This window comes from Lepidochelys kempii, chromosome 4, assembly GCF_965140265.1.
Source record: "Lepidochelys kempii isolate rLepKem1 chromosome 4, rLepKem1.hap2, whole genome shotgun sequence".
Taxonomy (NCBI): domain Eukaryota; kingdom Metazoa; phylum Chordata; order Testudines; family Cheloniidae; genus Lepidochelys; species Lepidochelys kempii.
This window is the reverse complement of record NC_133259.1, coordinates 94,657,291-94,673,587: the sequence shown is the minus strand read 5'-3', so window position 1 is coordinate 94,673,587 and position 16,297 is coordinate 94,657,291. Positions and strand designations below refer to the sequence as shown.

The window sequence follows — 16,297 nt, the reverse complement described above, 5'->3', positions numbered from 1 at the left end:
TGCGAGTATCTATAACTTGACAGCAATATGAAGGTTATTGGGCCAAATTCTGCTTCCGATTTCTCTTGTGGAAATCTGGAGTCATGCAGTTGACTTGAACAGGAATATTCTGTATTTGCAGTGTAGTAAGGGCACAGATTTGGATTCACTGACTTCAGTGAGAGAGTTTCATCTGCTCGCTACATATGTCCCTGAAAGAATCCCAAATCAGTCCGTGTTAAACTTATTTTGTACACTAACTGCAAAATATCTGCATTTTTAAATAATCTGTCACTTTAATACTCTTTTCTGATCAACTTACATCCCCTGTCACTTTTGAAATTAACTCCATGTGCATAAGGAGTAATACCTGTCTACCACACTTCAATTCTGGCCTGGATACTCCCACTCTTGTTCAGGTGATACACACCATTAAGGGAGAAACATCTTTTGGCAGTGACAGTGGATGATGGACCTTTAACACCAAGCCCTCATAAAAGTCAAACAAGACTCCCTTTTAATCAGTCTCTTTCCTGGCTCCTCCACTGAAAAGCTTTCCTATTTGAAAGGGTGCTCTTCCTGTTCTTTACCATGAGTATCCTCAGACCATGCCTCACTGGGTTAGTTGCAATCTTCCATGGTCCTTTTTCAATGTTTAAAGCAAACTCCTCATTGACTTCAATGAGACCATGAGTGGGCCTCTGCAAACAATCATATTTATTAAAAGTTGTAGAATACTTTGCTATTTTCTCCATTTGCTAGAGTAATACAAAAGTGTTCAGGTACTAGTGTGGAAGTTATTTTATTTCCAGTATGCCTCATTTCAACTGATTAAAATAGAAATAATGAAATATGAAAAAGTTTTCCTTTGAACTTTACTTGTAGCACTTGAAACCAAAACCTTCGAAGTTTTTTTTATTTAATGGCAAAGTTTATTCAATTTTTTAATAACAATTAAAGACAAAACATTAAAAATTTGCAGTTCAGAACATGCACATTCACAAAATGCCAATGACATGTAACACTGCATAGAACTTAAAGCGTTACTAAAATTTAATAAAACACACAGGGCATTTAATGTCCAGTTAAAACTAAACCTGAGAAAAACTACCATAAACACTGAGTCAAAAACTCTCCATTCATGCAGCTTCACAATTTACACAACAGTTTCAGCAGTAATGGTTCAGTGGAGCTGGAAAATCCTACCTTACCTTGAACACAAACTTTGCTTTGACATAGTAGCTGCCTTTCACAGCAGTTTGACACACTGAAATACTTAATGAAAATCAAGTCAAACAAGAAAAACAATATTAATGCATTTATGGCTTCTAGTCTAGAATAAAGAAACACTAAAACATGATTTTAGCTTTACATGTTCCGATCACAGCTTTGCCATTACGAATTGTTGTATGTATGGAAACGCTTATGTTTAATTCAAAATACGTAAAAAACAAAGGGCCCAATCTTGCAAATTCTCACATAAGTAGTCTTTATTCGTAGAACTACTGAATCCAATGGGAGAAAGGGTTTGCAGGATCAGGCACAAGTTTTTGGAATGCTAAAATATTCCTCGTTTAATGAAGATGTATCAGACAACATTTGTTGAGTTTTGCTAGGAAAGAATATACCCAGTACTGACAAAGTTGAATTGACCAATTAATTAGCTTCCAGATCATTAACTTCTGGATACATTATGTTGTGAGTCTATAAATGAAGGCAGAAAAATGACAACTGCAACAACCATGTATTAGCTCAGAAAACTTTGAAATATTAATTCATGCAGACATGATGATTAACTCATCAAAACTACAGCTGCTTTTACATAGTATAAATCAAGATAAAAAAAAAAGGGAAAACACTATTTTCCCTTCCTTCAATTTAATGTACATTCCAATTCAAGGTTAAGGCAACAAAGGAAGCTCCTTGTGACATTTTGTAAAAGATATTTTTGTGATACAGTGTATTTTATGGGGTTTATAGGACTCTTTAGCTATCTGTTACTGTCTCAAAATATTTTCTCTATCATCTTTACACAAATAGAAAGATGAATTATTATAAATCTATTGAGGCTGCTTTCCACATATATGCCTAAAATCAGGAAATAGCAAAAGAAAGTCCAAATACAAATGATGATTAGGCTGAATAAAATTTTGTAACAATTAATTAGCCTTTTGAATAACTGTTGCATTCTTTTAAGTAATTAAAATAACAATATGCACACAGGATCAATTGATTTTTGACTGGCACTGTTTTGGCTTAATTGAAGGAACATTTTTTAATGATAGTTTGTAATTGTTATGCAGTGCACATAAGGCAGACTGCAAATTACCATGTGAATTCCATATTGGACTTTATTCACACAAAATTAAAGGTTTAAGTGATCAGAATAAATGCATTATGATTAGCTATTGTAATTTGACTAAACTATTTTCTTCATTAAAATAAATACCTGCATAACCAATGGCTCAAATAAACAAACACATGGTATACTAAATAAATAATATACTATCTTTCTATGCACTTTAACAGTGTGCAAATAAACTGTGTATTGTATACTTGAACTGATTTTTTTTTTTAAATCTGGTTTACATAGGGACACTTTGCTGAGGTGATCTTATATTTTGAAGTGGAACTGTATAAGCAGTACAAAAAGCATTTTTTTTTACTAACTTTCTAAGCAGGACTATTATCTCACAATTGATTATCATCAGACAATAAGCAACATCTAGTATGTGTGAAAATATATCCAAAACAGACTGACAATTGGGGAATAAAAGTACATATACAAACAAACTCAAAATACATTTTGTCAGGCACTACTTAAAATTAAAATGTGTAATCACACAAGGATGACACACAAGGTGATGAGCTTACACCTGCTTTGGAAATAGAGCAATATATAACATAATGCAACATCACCAGCCAGAATTCCAATATGAGTCCAGGCTCTCAACAAGATGTGCTAATAGCCCTCTACCTTCTTAGCAATAAAGAAAAATGGAATTGGAGTAAACTGCATGTCATTTTTGTCACCAGCTGTAGGTAGCAGGGCATCTTAATTTTCTGAATTCTTGTAAATATAGCATGCTTTATTTTATAGGAAGGTAAACCCAGGATAAAAGTGAAGCTGCTTGTAAATTTCATCACAATACAATGGTTTACACTACATTTCTTTGCTTTGCATAATTTTTGCCAAATCAATATTTATGCCTTTTACAACTGAAAAGGATGGTTAAAAATGCATTTCCTTTTAAAGAGAGGCATGGACTGAATTGTTTTACATTAGTTAAGTCACTGAGGAATGTCATTTAAGAAATTTGTTGAAGTCAGTCATTCTCCGATGGATGTCAAAAATAGGGATCCATATTTTAAGAAAGAGGCATGCCCCCAATTTTTTTTTCTTGCCTTAGGTCAAGTGATATGGCCCTCCCATATTGATCCATCTATTTATCTATGCCTGAAATGGCTTTTCTGAAGGCAGTTCTTCTCTGCATGACTGACTAACAGTGCTGTTTCTAGTGGAATACGTTTTCTTTGTCCCTATGTCTTCTGTGTTCTCTTGTGTTTAAAGATCACTCAAGGAAAGGGAGAGGAACAGAATGCATAACATACATATGAAATGTGGAGGGCCATTCCATCAATTTGTCCTCCTAAGTATGTACTTTCATATGGTGTCTTCCTTGCTGGGGCTTTGATGTATGATGTGATTTGTATATTTTCTCAAAATGAGAGGTAAGGAAGTTATGTAGTATAGGGAAGTGATATGTGGAGCCTGCATAGTGCTGAAAGGCAAGGGGACAAAGTTTTGTTCTTAATAAGTATATGAACGGTCAAGAAATGATTGGTAGGATATGGAATAGCTGAAGAGATATACTGCTTGTTATTTACTATCTAGATTGGATGATTCTGAGGACAAAAAGTGATAAGAATGAAGTTCTTAATAACCTGAAAGGAGAATAGGAAAATTTCTGTTCCATTCTCACATACAGTTTTACTTTAAATGTCAGTTGTATCTATTTTACTTAGCCTAGCAGTCACAAATATTTAAAAACTAAGAAGCATTTTTCTCCATATAAAATAAAATTAAAATTAAATTATTATAGTGGACTTTAGGTCAGTATTAAAACAGACAAACTTTAAAAAAAAAGTTAAATTGGACTCTGATTGTGCCATTGTCACAAATAGATATAACATCTGAAAAAGTTAGGCCATCATTTGATAGTGGGCAGAGACATGCAAAATGTAATTAATTTTTAAAAATTTCTTATTACAGTGTACTCCTGGTGCGAAGTGTAACTTTTACTTTGCTGAGCAGAGCAAATTGTGGAAAATTTTGTTTTCGTTTGTGCATTTTCTCTTCATTTCTGTTAAAAGCTGAGAGTATGGAGGTTTGCTATGTGACAAATAAGCTGTAAAGAACTACTTCAGTATATTTGGGTGCATAGTAGGAGGTGACTCTGGTGCAAATGGAAGAGTACACACCACACAGAGCTAAAGGGCATACATTGCTTTAACAAGTCATGTTCCAGATAACTTTAGAATAAAGATGGTGAAAAGCCCATAAATAGCCCATAATCTGTTTTTATGAATTAGGACAAACTTTTCTGATCAAATTGTGACCAGATGTGCGTATAAAGCACAAGCATTGCAAAAATGGCTATATTATGATGAAGAAAGGTGAGACAGAGCAATTTTCGTTTTGTTTGTAATTTGAACAAAACTTGGAAATATGAGCACCATGCTAAAAGGTGGCAGCCATATTAAACAATAAAAAATAAAAAGCTTTTATCAGACCAAAGGTGCAAAGTTTCACAGATCTGAAAGCAAGTGCCATGAAGGCAACTCGAATTAGGCTCATTATGCTGTATTTTTATCAAGTATGGAGAATCAAACATACATTTCTGACATCAGCACTTTAAGTTAATTTCCTTTTCAATTTCTCTGCAAATGACTACTAGAAATTCTTGAGAATTGCAATTATCGAACTTCTTTGGCAAACATATTTTTTAGGCTAGTTTGACACAAACACCTATATACACCTTGGTTTGAAATCTTGCTTAATAAGGTGAGTTAACACCATTAAAATGTTGGTTAGTCAGCACTTGTTGAAATCAAAGGCTTGTTACCAACGGTACTTTAAATGTATAACCACTTATGAACCTGCACAAATGTTAATCATCTATGTATAGTGGTATCTGACCATAAATGATGTCCCAAGTAATATGATATATGACCAATACTGATTCAGCCTCGTTATAAATATGCGATCTGGCAAAACACAAGGTAATTTTCAACCTTTGTTTACAAAGACAAAGCAAATACTTTTTAAAAATGTCTAGAGATGATGTGTTACAGTAGAGTTGCACAGTGCTTATGTCTATTGAATACACTAATCCAAACTTTATGGAATAAGATCATCATGGATCTTTCTGTAATCTTTGTGATTGGATCCTGCTAGCAGATCCCAGCAAAGATCTAGTAGTTTGTCTTACTTAAGTAATTTTAAGGGCTCTCTGTCACAAGCTGTATTCCTTCACCATTCATCAGGTCTTTGTTTTGTGGTATCGTAAGCTCTTATTACTTCAGATTGGGAAACTATTCCATTTTCATCTTGAGAGAACGCATAGCCATCTGCAGATACAAAACAGAAAATAGTTAAACACTGATTACTGTTTCAGATATTCTATAGAATTGGAAGACTTCACATTTCAATGAAACCAAATCAAGATATATCACATCTACTGTTTTCCCTCATTCACCAGGCCAGTAACCCTGTCAAAGAAGGAAATTAGGTTGGCTTGGCATGATCTGGTTCTTGACAACAGATTACAAACTGTTTAATAATTTGTTCCAGAATCTTTCCAGGTATAGCAAAGTTAGGTATAGACTGGTCTATAATTCCCCAGGTTGTCTTTGTTCTATATTTTCCCTTCTCTAGTCCTCTGGGACCTCACCTGTCCTCCAGGAGTTCTCAAAGATAATTACTAATGGTTTTGAGATTGCTTCCACTACTTCCTAAAGTACCCTAGGATGAATTTCATCAGGCCTTGATGACTTGGATACATCTAACTTATCTAAAGATTCTTTAACCTGTTCTTTCCCTATTTTGGCTTCCATTTCTTACCCCTTGTTGTTAATATTAATTATGTTGAGTGTCTGGTCAGCATTAACCTTTTCAGTGAAGACTAATACCTATTTTGCTTCAAATACCTCAGCGTTCTTGATGTCACCAGTTATTACTCCTTCTTTTCCACTAAGTAGTAGACCTATGCTTTCCTTTGTCTTTCTGTTGCTCCTTAAATAACCTTTTCTTATTGCCTTTTATGTCCCTTGCTAGGTCTAACTCATTTTGTGCCTTAGCCTTTCTAATTTTGTTCTGACATGCTTTGCTATTCTTTTGTACTTGTCCTTAGCAAATTTGTCTATGTTTCCACTTTTTGTAGGATTTGGTTTTGATTTTCAGGTCATTAAAGAGCTCGATGGAAACATATTAGTCTCTTACTATTCTTCTGATTTTTCATTTGCATCGGGATGCTTTAATACTGCCGCCTTGAGAAATAGCCTGCTCTCCTGAATATCTTTTTCCCTTAGATTTTCTTCCAATAGAACCTTACCTACCAGTTCTCTGAGTTTAATAAAGTCTGCTTTTTTGAATTCCATTGTCCTTATTCTTCAGTTCTCACTCCTTCCTTTTCTTAGAAATCATGAAACCTATAATTTCACGATTACTTTCACCCAAATTGCCTTCCACCTTCAGATTTGCTACCAATTTCTCCCTGAATGGCTGTCCCCCAGACTAGTTCCTCCACTTTCTGGAACAAAAAGTTGTCCCCAAACATTCCAAGAACTTACTGAGAATTTTGTGTTTTGACATATTACTTTTCCAACAATTGTCTGGGTAGTTAAAGTCGTCCATTACTACCAGGTCTTGTGCTTTGGATATTTCTGTTATTTGTTCTAGAAATGCTTCATCCACCTCCTCTTCCTGATTTGGTGGTCTATAGTACACAGCTACTATGATAGGTTTCAGAGTAGCAGCCATGTTAGTCTGTATTTGCAAAAAGAAAAGGAGTACTTGTGGCACCTTAGAGACTAAATTTGTTAGTCTCTAAGGTGCCACAAGTACTCCTTTTCTTTTTACCTACTATGATGTAACCCCTTTCACTTTTAGCCAGAGACTATCAACTTGTCTGCCTCCCACCTCCTTCAGAACATGTGTATATATTCTTGATGTATAATGCAACACCTTTTCCCTTTTCACCTTGCCTGACCCAAGCCATACCACTCTATACCAATATTTCAGACATGAGACTTATCCCACGTGTGCTAGTACAAATATATATACTATTATAAATGTAGTCACATACAAAAACCATTATACACTATATATAGATAGATATACATATATATTTATTTTCATATATATATTTTCAATGGTGCCCTTCCTCTTTGGGAAAATCAAAATCAAAACAATTTCAGGATGATGGTCCAAAGTTTACATCATCATACTTTGTAATAAAAGCTGTTTGTAATTCAAACTTAGTGTTTTAACACCAAACAGATTTGTCCTTTCTTAAAATATATCAATATCTTAGGTATATTTTGGTATGTGTTTGTTTTAGGTAGATATCTTGTAAAAAGTGTTTTTAATAGTCCATTGTAGCAGAAATCAAGATATTGCATTTTATGACAAACAATTGTAGTAAAGTATTGTTTTGTGTCTATATTTTGAAACCGCATGTTATTCTTTTTAAACACTGAACACTTACGAAGCAAGTTTTGCTGCAGAGATTCAGAACGGTACAAGTTCACAGGACTCTTCTTAAAGACATTCTTCAGTAGTTGAGCTCTTTCAGTTAAGCTAGAAAGAAAGTGGAAATTTGTGAAATATGTCAATTTATGAATGACAATGTATAGTTTGCCCATGGGACATTAAACAAGAGTGGGCAAACTTAAAAAACTGCCCATTATAAGGTAGGAAAAAAACAGTGATCAGTCTTTTATTTAGGTTGTACCTGACCTAATTATTAATAGACATATGATTAAAATGGTGGCAAACTAAAGTATTTCAAATACTGGGTTTATGTTTGTAAGTTTCTGGGGAGAGACTGGTTTGTGGTTATGTGTTTATACACTGACTAGCATATTGAGGACTCTAGGTGTAACCACAATACAAATAAATAAACTAACAATACTATTAAAATATTTAAGTGCCAGATTCTGCCTGGCCCTTTTGCTGTGCAGTGTAAGGGAAGGGGATAGAGACTTCCCCAACCCAGCATGACCTGCATAAAGGCCAGGCAAAATTGCAGAACGTACAATTGCAGAACTGCACTCCTACATACTAAGAAGTGTAAGGATCACTCCCTACCTGCCCTGATATAGTGCCCCAAAGGGGATGGGAATTGCAGGGAGAAGATGGCGTTGAGGTCTTGCCCCTGGATGCGTCAGCCAGCCATGTGTGTGTTGGAGTATGCTGCCTCCATGAAGGGTGTTGCAGTGTGTGCATTTCTGGTGAGCTCTGGGAAACTCTCAGAAGGCGTTCTGCTTGTCTGGCACATTATTCCTCATGGTGCTTGCTTTCAAGGGGTGTAGCTCGGCACTGCTCCTTAGTACAGAATATGTACAATTTACATAATCCAGCCCTTAATAATTATCTCCAAAACAGAGTTGCCAAGAATTTCTGAAATTGTTCAAGATCTGTCCCTGGGAAACAGGTGCTATGGATAGATGATCTGCTATTTTTAGAGATTGGGGTTTGAGTCTGGACTAGATGTCAAATTTAAAAAGGGTAAAAAGAAAAGGAGTACTTGTGGCACCTTAGAGACTAACAAATTTATCAGAGCATAAGCTTTCGTGAGCTACAGATCACTTCATCGGATGCATGCAGTGGAAAATATAGACTAGAAAATATAAAAAGGGTAGTGGCCTGATGGTAACATACATGACTTGTTTTGGTAAAGTGTTTTTGTTGTTTTTTTTTTAAAGAAAAAATTCTACAAGTACATTTATATAAAGTAACAATTCATTTTGACAAATATAAACAATATGCCCTGTTTACTATTGTTTCATAGATTTCAAACATGTTTCATAATCTGAAATAAATGATAATTACAATTAAATGCTAGTGATTAACATTTTAAAGCTGCACAGCATACTCAAATAAGAGGAATTAACACTATTTTTGTTACTGGAGGTGTCTGATTGCCTTGCTATAAATGAGTACTGCACTTTATCAAGTTGTTTTCAGAGATGCTAAGTAAATAGCAAGGGACACATTTTCGCAGATATTTGCATGTATTTACAATGCAAGTAGTAGGTGCATGGTCTTTTGTGCACAAAGGGTTTTCAAAGATTTATGTGCACACCTAGGCAGGTTGAAAATTAAGCTAGAACTAAATTGTAGGTGTACATGCAGATTTCTGGTAACATACACATTGCTGGGAGTTTAAAGCAGGGCTTCTGTGTGTCATCCAGTTATATACTGTCCATTCTTCTCCCTCCCCAAACTCTGCAACTTAGAGTGACACCTCATTACTATTTGTGCTACTACTGCAAAATATACTGGAATATGATCCAGACAGCTCTTCACCTGAGCACAAGTAGAAAAAAAAGGGTTTGTGGGGCGGGGTATGAATGGCAGTTTTAACCAATTGGATACACAGGCACTGGTCAAATGTTACAAGGTTTGATGTTTTCAGGAAACAAACAGGCTGTCTCCTTACAATGTATCTTTCTTCCCAAATTCTTATAGTTTCCCATAGATAAGACCCTAATTTAGTGACTAGAAAATAAGTGAACTGGCCATAGCATAGAGAGCTTGAAACATGATAAATATACTTTCTGATAATTTTAAGAAGATTTACTGCAGGAGTTGGGACGGAATGTAGATGAGGACTGGGAATGGTATTACACAGGCTTTTCAGGCAAACCACAGGAACTATGCCCTGAACTGAGCCTCAGTGTCAGACACAACAGTGCTGAATGTTTTGTCTTCTGTGTATGAGCTGCTTTATCGACATGACCCAGGGTGCCCAGATAAAATTCAAAATAGAACAGTTTGAACTCATGCTACTTGCTGAAGCCTTAGAGCTGTGAAGAAACTGTTTCAGTTATAATTGTGTTTATGGCAATCTTGGGAACCCTAGTAAGCTAAGTTAGGATGTACTGTGAAGAGTTTTCATCCATTTTTAAGGACAGAAGGGACCATGATGATCATCTAGTCTGACCTCCTGCATAACACAGGCCATAAGTTTTCCTTGAATTAATTCCTGATTCAAGTCCAACAGTTGTGATTTAACTAGAGCACATCTTTTAGATAAAACATTTTCTGTGATGGAGCATCCACCACAACCTTCGGCAAGTTGTTCCAATGGTTAATTACCATTAAATGGTTAATCACTATTAAAAATGTGTGCCTTATTTCTAGTGTGAGTTTGTCTAGCTTCAACTTCTGGCCATAAGATCTTGTTATACCTTTGTCTGCAGGATTGAAGATCCCTTTATTAAGAAAATTTCTGTTCCCAATGTAGGTGTTTAGGCCCAGACCCTCAAAGGTATTTAGGTTCCTAACTTCCAATGATCATCTTTGAAGATCTCGTTCTTACAGAGTAAACAAATCACCCTTAACATAATCTTTAATAAGACAAACAGATTGAGCTCATTGTGTCTTTCACTATAAGGAATGTGTTCCAATCCTTTAATTATTCTCAGGTCTCTTCTCTCAACTATATCCAATTTTTAATGTCCTTCTTAAAAGATGTCTTGAAGACCTGCTTGACTGATGATAACTGGAGGAAGATAAAATCCAACATAAACTTTTACATGAGCGAACATCTGTTGTCCTGAGAACAAGCTGCTCCCTAGTGCTTGAGATACAGATGTTAGTTAGCAAAGGGGATGCACCAATTTAATTAAGTTGGATTCTAAACCAATTTAGTTAAAATTAGTGCAATTTTCTCACACTGACAAAGCCTTAGTTATTTCAGGGGCAACCATGATGTCGGCACCAACCCAGATCTTGTAACAACTCAAAATAAAAATATCTCAAAGTAAAAAGTTACCCATAAGATACTAAATACACAATAAAATTAACTATACAAATTCAGACAGATTTGGAGGGAAGAACTGGAGAAAAAACTTGGCAAAGCCAGACTCTGGGCTGAGGTTATTCTGCTCACAGAACGATCTTGGGAAGAATCTTGAAGAAGTAGGTACTGAAAATGTTGGGGACAGCACTAACCTTATGTGAAAATGGGCACTGAATATGTTTGATTTTAGGAGGGGATGCTTGTGCAGTGCTTAATGTACTCAATTTTTCAACAATGTTCAGAGCCTCTGAGGGGCTAGCGGTAAGGGACATCTAGGTATATGCAGAGCCCACACTAAAGACAAACTATACCTCCCCTGATAGGCTCCCTTTTGTTCTGGCAACCCCTGCTCTAATGAGATCCACAGTGCCACATTCTATCCAGCTCTCTAACCCGGGTCATTAGAATGGTGCCTACAGAACTACCATGATTATCTCCTGCTTGTGGCCTGGAATAAGCCATCAGATGGGTATTTTTGCATATGTAAGCTCTTGAGAACTGGGCCTTAAACATGCACATTTTAAGTTCATATTTGAATACTAGTTATGGAACAACTTCTTATTGGTAGTTTGTGTATAATGAAGACTCAACTATATAGGGCTCAATATCTGAACTGAAAATGTAATTGAAGACAGACAGACATCTTAGATAAGAAATGTACTCTACTTTCACTCCATACTGTATTTTCAAATACAGAGGGACCCAGTTCTGCACTCCTATTCACCTGAATAGAGATTGTAGGATAATGCTCTTTACTTGTAACTATCTTTTTGGCATTCAAAATGAGTCCTGAAAATAAACTACATTTATCAGAGCCAAATGTAATATAATGTGAGGTGTGATACATAAGCAGTGCTAGGTGACAGTACCTCAGCATTTGTGCTAATTAGGTTCACTAGGAGGCACAGACTGAACATTAGCACCATTCAAATACATGAAGTGTGTGTATTCTTAAATAACTTCTATCTTGTATGGTTTAAAGATTTAAATAAACTAGTAATTAAATGCATAACGTAAATTATGATGAGCAAGAACAGATTAAAATTTGCAACCATCTAAAATGCTTATTGCTTTATATATTCCTATTACATTTCTAGTTTAAAAATATTTAAAAGTGGCTTACATAAAAAGATAATGTGACTATATTTGGAAGAGGCACTTGTGACATACCAATATTTCAGTACACCTGCACAAGTTAAGGTAACTAGTCATGTTACTGTTCACATATGCCCAATTCAATGCCAGTAACATTTTTTACTTATGTAAAAATTTTTTTTTAAATACTGAAATAGTACACATTTTAAGAGTTGGGTGTGAGGTGGGGAAAGGTTTTTTGGCAATGAAGGTCTGAAATAATGGTTTATTTTTAAAACATTTATCCTCTTACTTTTAGTCATTTCAGTTTTTAGGCACAAGAGGCTTCTTGGCATATCAATTACAATGGATCTGATAACAAAATCAAGCCACCTGCAGTGCAAACTACCCGTTTTATTGAGGCAGTCACATACTATAGGCTCCCATAGGCTTCTCTGGTCAGTGATGTTAAAACATTCAAGTTCTCTTTCAGTTAGAAAAGTGACTGTGTAATAATGGCACCTTCTTGCTAAATCTATTTTCTTACTTTGCTGATGAAAATGTATTTGTACTAGTGTTAAGTGTATTGTTTACTGAAGTACAAGATAAAATCTTATTTGACAGTTGGGCAGAAAAATTCAGATTGCGGAATCTTTATTACTGAGAGGGATGTAAGATTTAATAAGAACACTCATATTAAGTTTGCACTGATCACAACTAAAAACATCTCTTGATTTCACACCTAAGAAATCTGATACTGAAATCACTGAGAAGAAAAAATATGAAATTTCTAGAAAGCCATTTTTAGAATTAATTTTCATGCTATGACCACCTTTTAAACTGCATTATATGTACAATTCAAAAATTATTTTTAAAAATAAATAACTTTTTTGTTTCATATAAGCACTGGCAGTAAAAATTGGTGAGAAATTTTTACAACTTCTTTGAGGATTTCCATTTAGGTGTGTTCAAATCAAAACAGAAAAGAGTGAGGATGTGACTGAAAATATGAGGAACAGCTCTAGAGATTATTTATTCCATTCTTATAGACCTTTCTTTTACAACATACAATATTAAAATGTAAAATGCAATGAAGATCACTCAAAAAATAAAACATTTTAGATAATGCCATTCTAAATGGCATTTTAATCCTCATTTTTAAAGACAAAGATCTTATCAGAGTATTCAAAAGAATGTTCAATAGGAAAAAATACCATTTCTATAACTTTGCAGTCTTATTCCTATGAAACATTTATTCGAATACATGCAATGTCAGGGCAAGAAAAGTATTACAATCTGGACTGGACAAATGTGGTAGCTGGTTTCTACGTCAACAAATAGCAGTGAAATAATTAACATTTTTGGAATTTAAATAGTTAACATCTACTCAGAATAAATGATAGAAATTCAAACGGAGGGTCAAATCCTGAACTGTTTGTATTTGTGAGGTGGTATTTTTAGTTTCTGTTATGTTACTTTGCAGACAAGAGGAAATGAATTTGTCAGTTATGTCCTCCACATCTTTACAGTTCTCTCCTGACCAGGCAATGCTTCATATTCAGCAACAGTAAAAATTAATGTAGAATTTCATGTGAACAAACACATTTTTCTATTGCACTAAAGTAGAGCACTAAGACACCAAAGATATGCTAAAGCACCACTAGAAAAAATGAGAGAATGCCAGAACAAAGTGCTGAAGAACATACAAGAAATGTGCCAGAAATAAGTGGTCAGCCTTATGCCATATGTTACACTCCAAGAGTAAAAATCCTCTGAGATGCTATTTTTAAAGCAGCAGAATTGTAAGTAAGTAGTCATCACAGGATTAGAACTTTTGGGGTAACTTAAGCTTCCACAGAAATGAGTTGGCAAGCCTGGACATATGAAACCCAAGAGTGAGACTCATGTAAGAGGTTATCTTCAGAGAAGCAGAATCATACATAAGTAATCTTCCCTTCTCGGCAACCAAGACTGGGGTATCAGAGTTGGTTTCACTTCTCTGCACTTTTCATGTTACTATGGGAATGAAAGGAAAAGAAGGGAAATTACAGAGACGGTTGTAAGGAACATAAAATGTATCAATCTCTATTGTTAGTGGATCCCGATATCTCCTTGTGGGACAGAAGCCTTTTGCAATTGTGGCTCATGGCAAACAAGTCTATTATTGGAGTTCTCCACATCCTTCAAATCTAGTGAAATATTTTGTTGATTGAGGCTACATTCCCCCTGGAATGGCTGAGGCAATTAACATTGAATTTCCTGGATATGACAATTACTCTGACAGCTTGGAGATTCTTTTAGCCAATTTTAGTATGGGTAATGCTTACCAAAGGAGGGCAACATTTTTTGACCCTTATTGCAATCACTACAGTATTTTCTGAATGGACTAGAACCAAATTCAGTGAAATATGATTGTCATAAACATAAAGGGAAGGGTAAACCCCTTTAAAAATCCCTCCTGGCCAGAGGAAAAATCCTCTCACCTGTAAAGGGTTAAGAAGCTGAAGGTAACCTCGCTGGCACCTGACCAAAATGACCAATGAGGAGACAAGATACTTTCAAAAGCTGGGAGGAGGGAGAAAAACAAAGGGTCTGTGTGTGTCTGTATGATGCTTTTGCCGGGAACAGAACAGGAATGGAGTCTTAGAACTTTTAGTAAGTAATCTAGCTAGGTATGTGTTAGATTATGGTTTCTTTAAATGGCTGAGAAAAGAGCTGTGCTGAATAGAATGACTATTCCTGTCTGTGTGTCTTTTTTGTAACTTAAGGTTTTGCCTAGAGGGATTCTCTATGTTTTGAATCTAATTACCCTGTAAGGTATCTACTATCCTGATTTTACAGAGGTGATTCCTTTACTTCTATTAAAAGTCTTCCTGTAAGAAAACTGAATGCTTTTTCATTGTTCTCAGATCCAAGGGTTTGGGTCTGTGGTCACCTATGCAAATTGGGTCTGCATGAAAACCTCCTAAGCTTAGTTTTACCAGCTTAGGTTAAAACTTCCCCAAGGTACAAATTAATTTTACCCTTTGCCCTTGGATTTCCACTGCCACCACCAAACTTTATCTGGGTTTACCGGGAAACGTAGTTTGGACACGTCTTTTCCCCCCAAATCCTCCCAACCCTTGCACGCCACTTCCTGGGGAAGGTTTGGTAAAAATCCTCACCAATTTGCATAGGTGACCACAGACCCAAACCCTTGGATCTGAGAACAATGAAAAAGCATTCAGTTTTCTTACAGGAAGACTTTTAATAGAAGTAAAGGAATCACCTCTGTAAAAAGACACACAGACAGGAATAGTCATTTTGGTTAGGTGCCAGCGAGGTTACCTTCAGCTTCTTAACCCTTTACAGGTGAGAGGATTTTTCCTCTGGCCAGGAGGGATTTTAAAGGGGTTTACCCTTTCCTTTATATTTATGACAATGATGATTTTCATTTCCAGTCTGTTGATATTAAAAAGTGTGCTCACTATTTAACCACTTGCTCTGCACATATGTCTGGTGCATATAGGCTGCTACAACATAGGAGATTTACTGTTGGTTATTACAGTTTTCCAGTGTAAATTGTTAATGAAACTCCTTGAAGAGATAAGCAGGTTGGTCCACCAGATCAGAGACTCCTGACTTTCATTTTCTCAACTAAAGAGTTTCTTCTACAGAGAATGACATTTTTGCCATGTAATGTGAGTAGATATTAATTAGGGCTGTCGATTAATCACAGTTAACTCATACAATTAACTCAAAAAAGTAACCATGAGTAAAAAAAATCAATCGTAATTAATTTCACTATTAAACAGTAGAATACCAATTGAAATTTATTAAATATTTTTGGATGTTTTTCTATATTTTCAAATATATCGATTTCAATTACAACATAGAATACAAAATGTACAATGCTCACTTTATATTTTTTATTACAAATATTTGCACTGTAATAATGATAAACAAAATAAACAGTATTTTTCAATTCACCTCATACAAGTACTGTAGTGCAAACTCTTTATCATGAAAGTGAAACTTAAAAATATAGGTTCTTTTGTTACATAACTGCACTCAAAAACAAAACATAAAAACCAAGTACATAAAGAGTTGTTACTACGACGAAGGAGATGAATTGTTCTTCTTAACCTCTGAGGACAGGACAAGAAGCAATGCAC

At 35.2% G+C, this 16,297-nt stretch overlaps 1 protein-coding gene across 7 annotated transcripts in view; it reads right to left on the bottom strand.

The window, feature by feature from the left end:
* Window positions 1-249: 249 nt before the first annotated feature.
* ATP8A1 (ATPase phospholipid transporting 8A1) overlaps window positions 250-16,297 on the bottom strand; it is a 241,893-nt gene continuing 225,845 nt past the window's right edge. For 5 of the 7 annotated variants that reach the window (XM_073342153.1, XM_073342148.1, XM_073342147.1 and 2 more), the window contains 2 exons: window positions 7,749-7,840; window positions 250-5,610 (listed from right to left, as the gene is read on the bottom strand). In XM_073342153.1, the coding sequence (XP_073198254.1) occupies window positions 5,513-5,610; window positions 7,749-7,840 (190 nt within the window). In that variant the 3' untranslated portion in view covers window positions 250-5,512. The remainder of the gene's footprint in view (window positions 5,611-7,748; window positions 7,841-16,297) is intronic. The other 2 variants (XM_073342149.1, XM_073342150.1) reach the window with 1 other exon arrangement.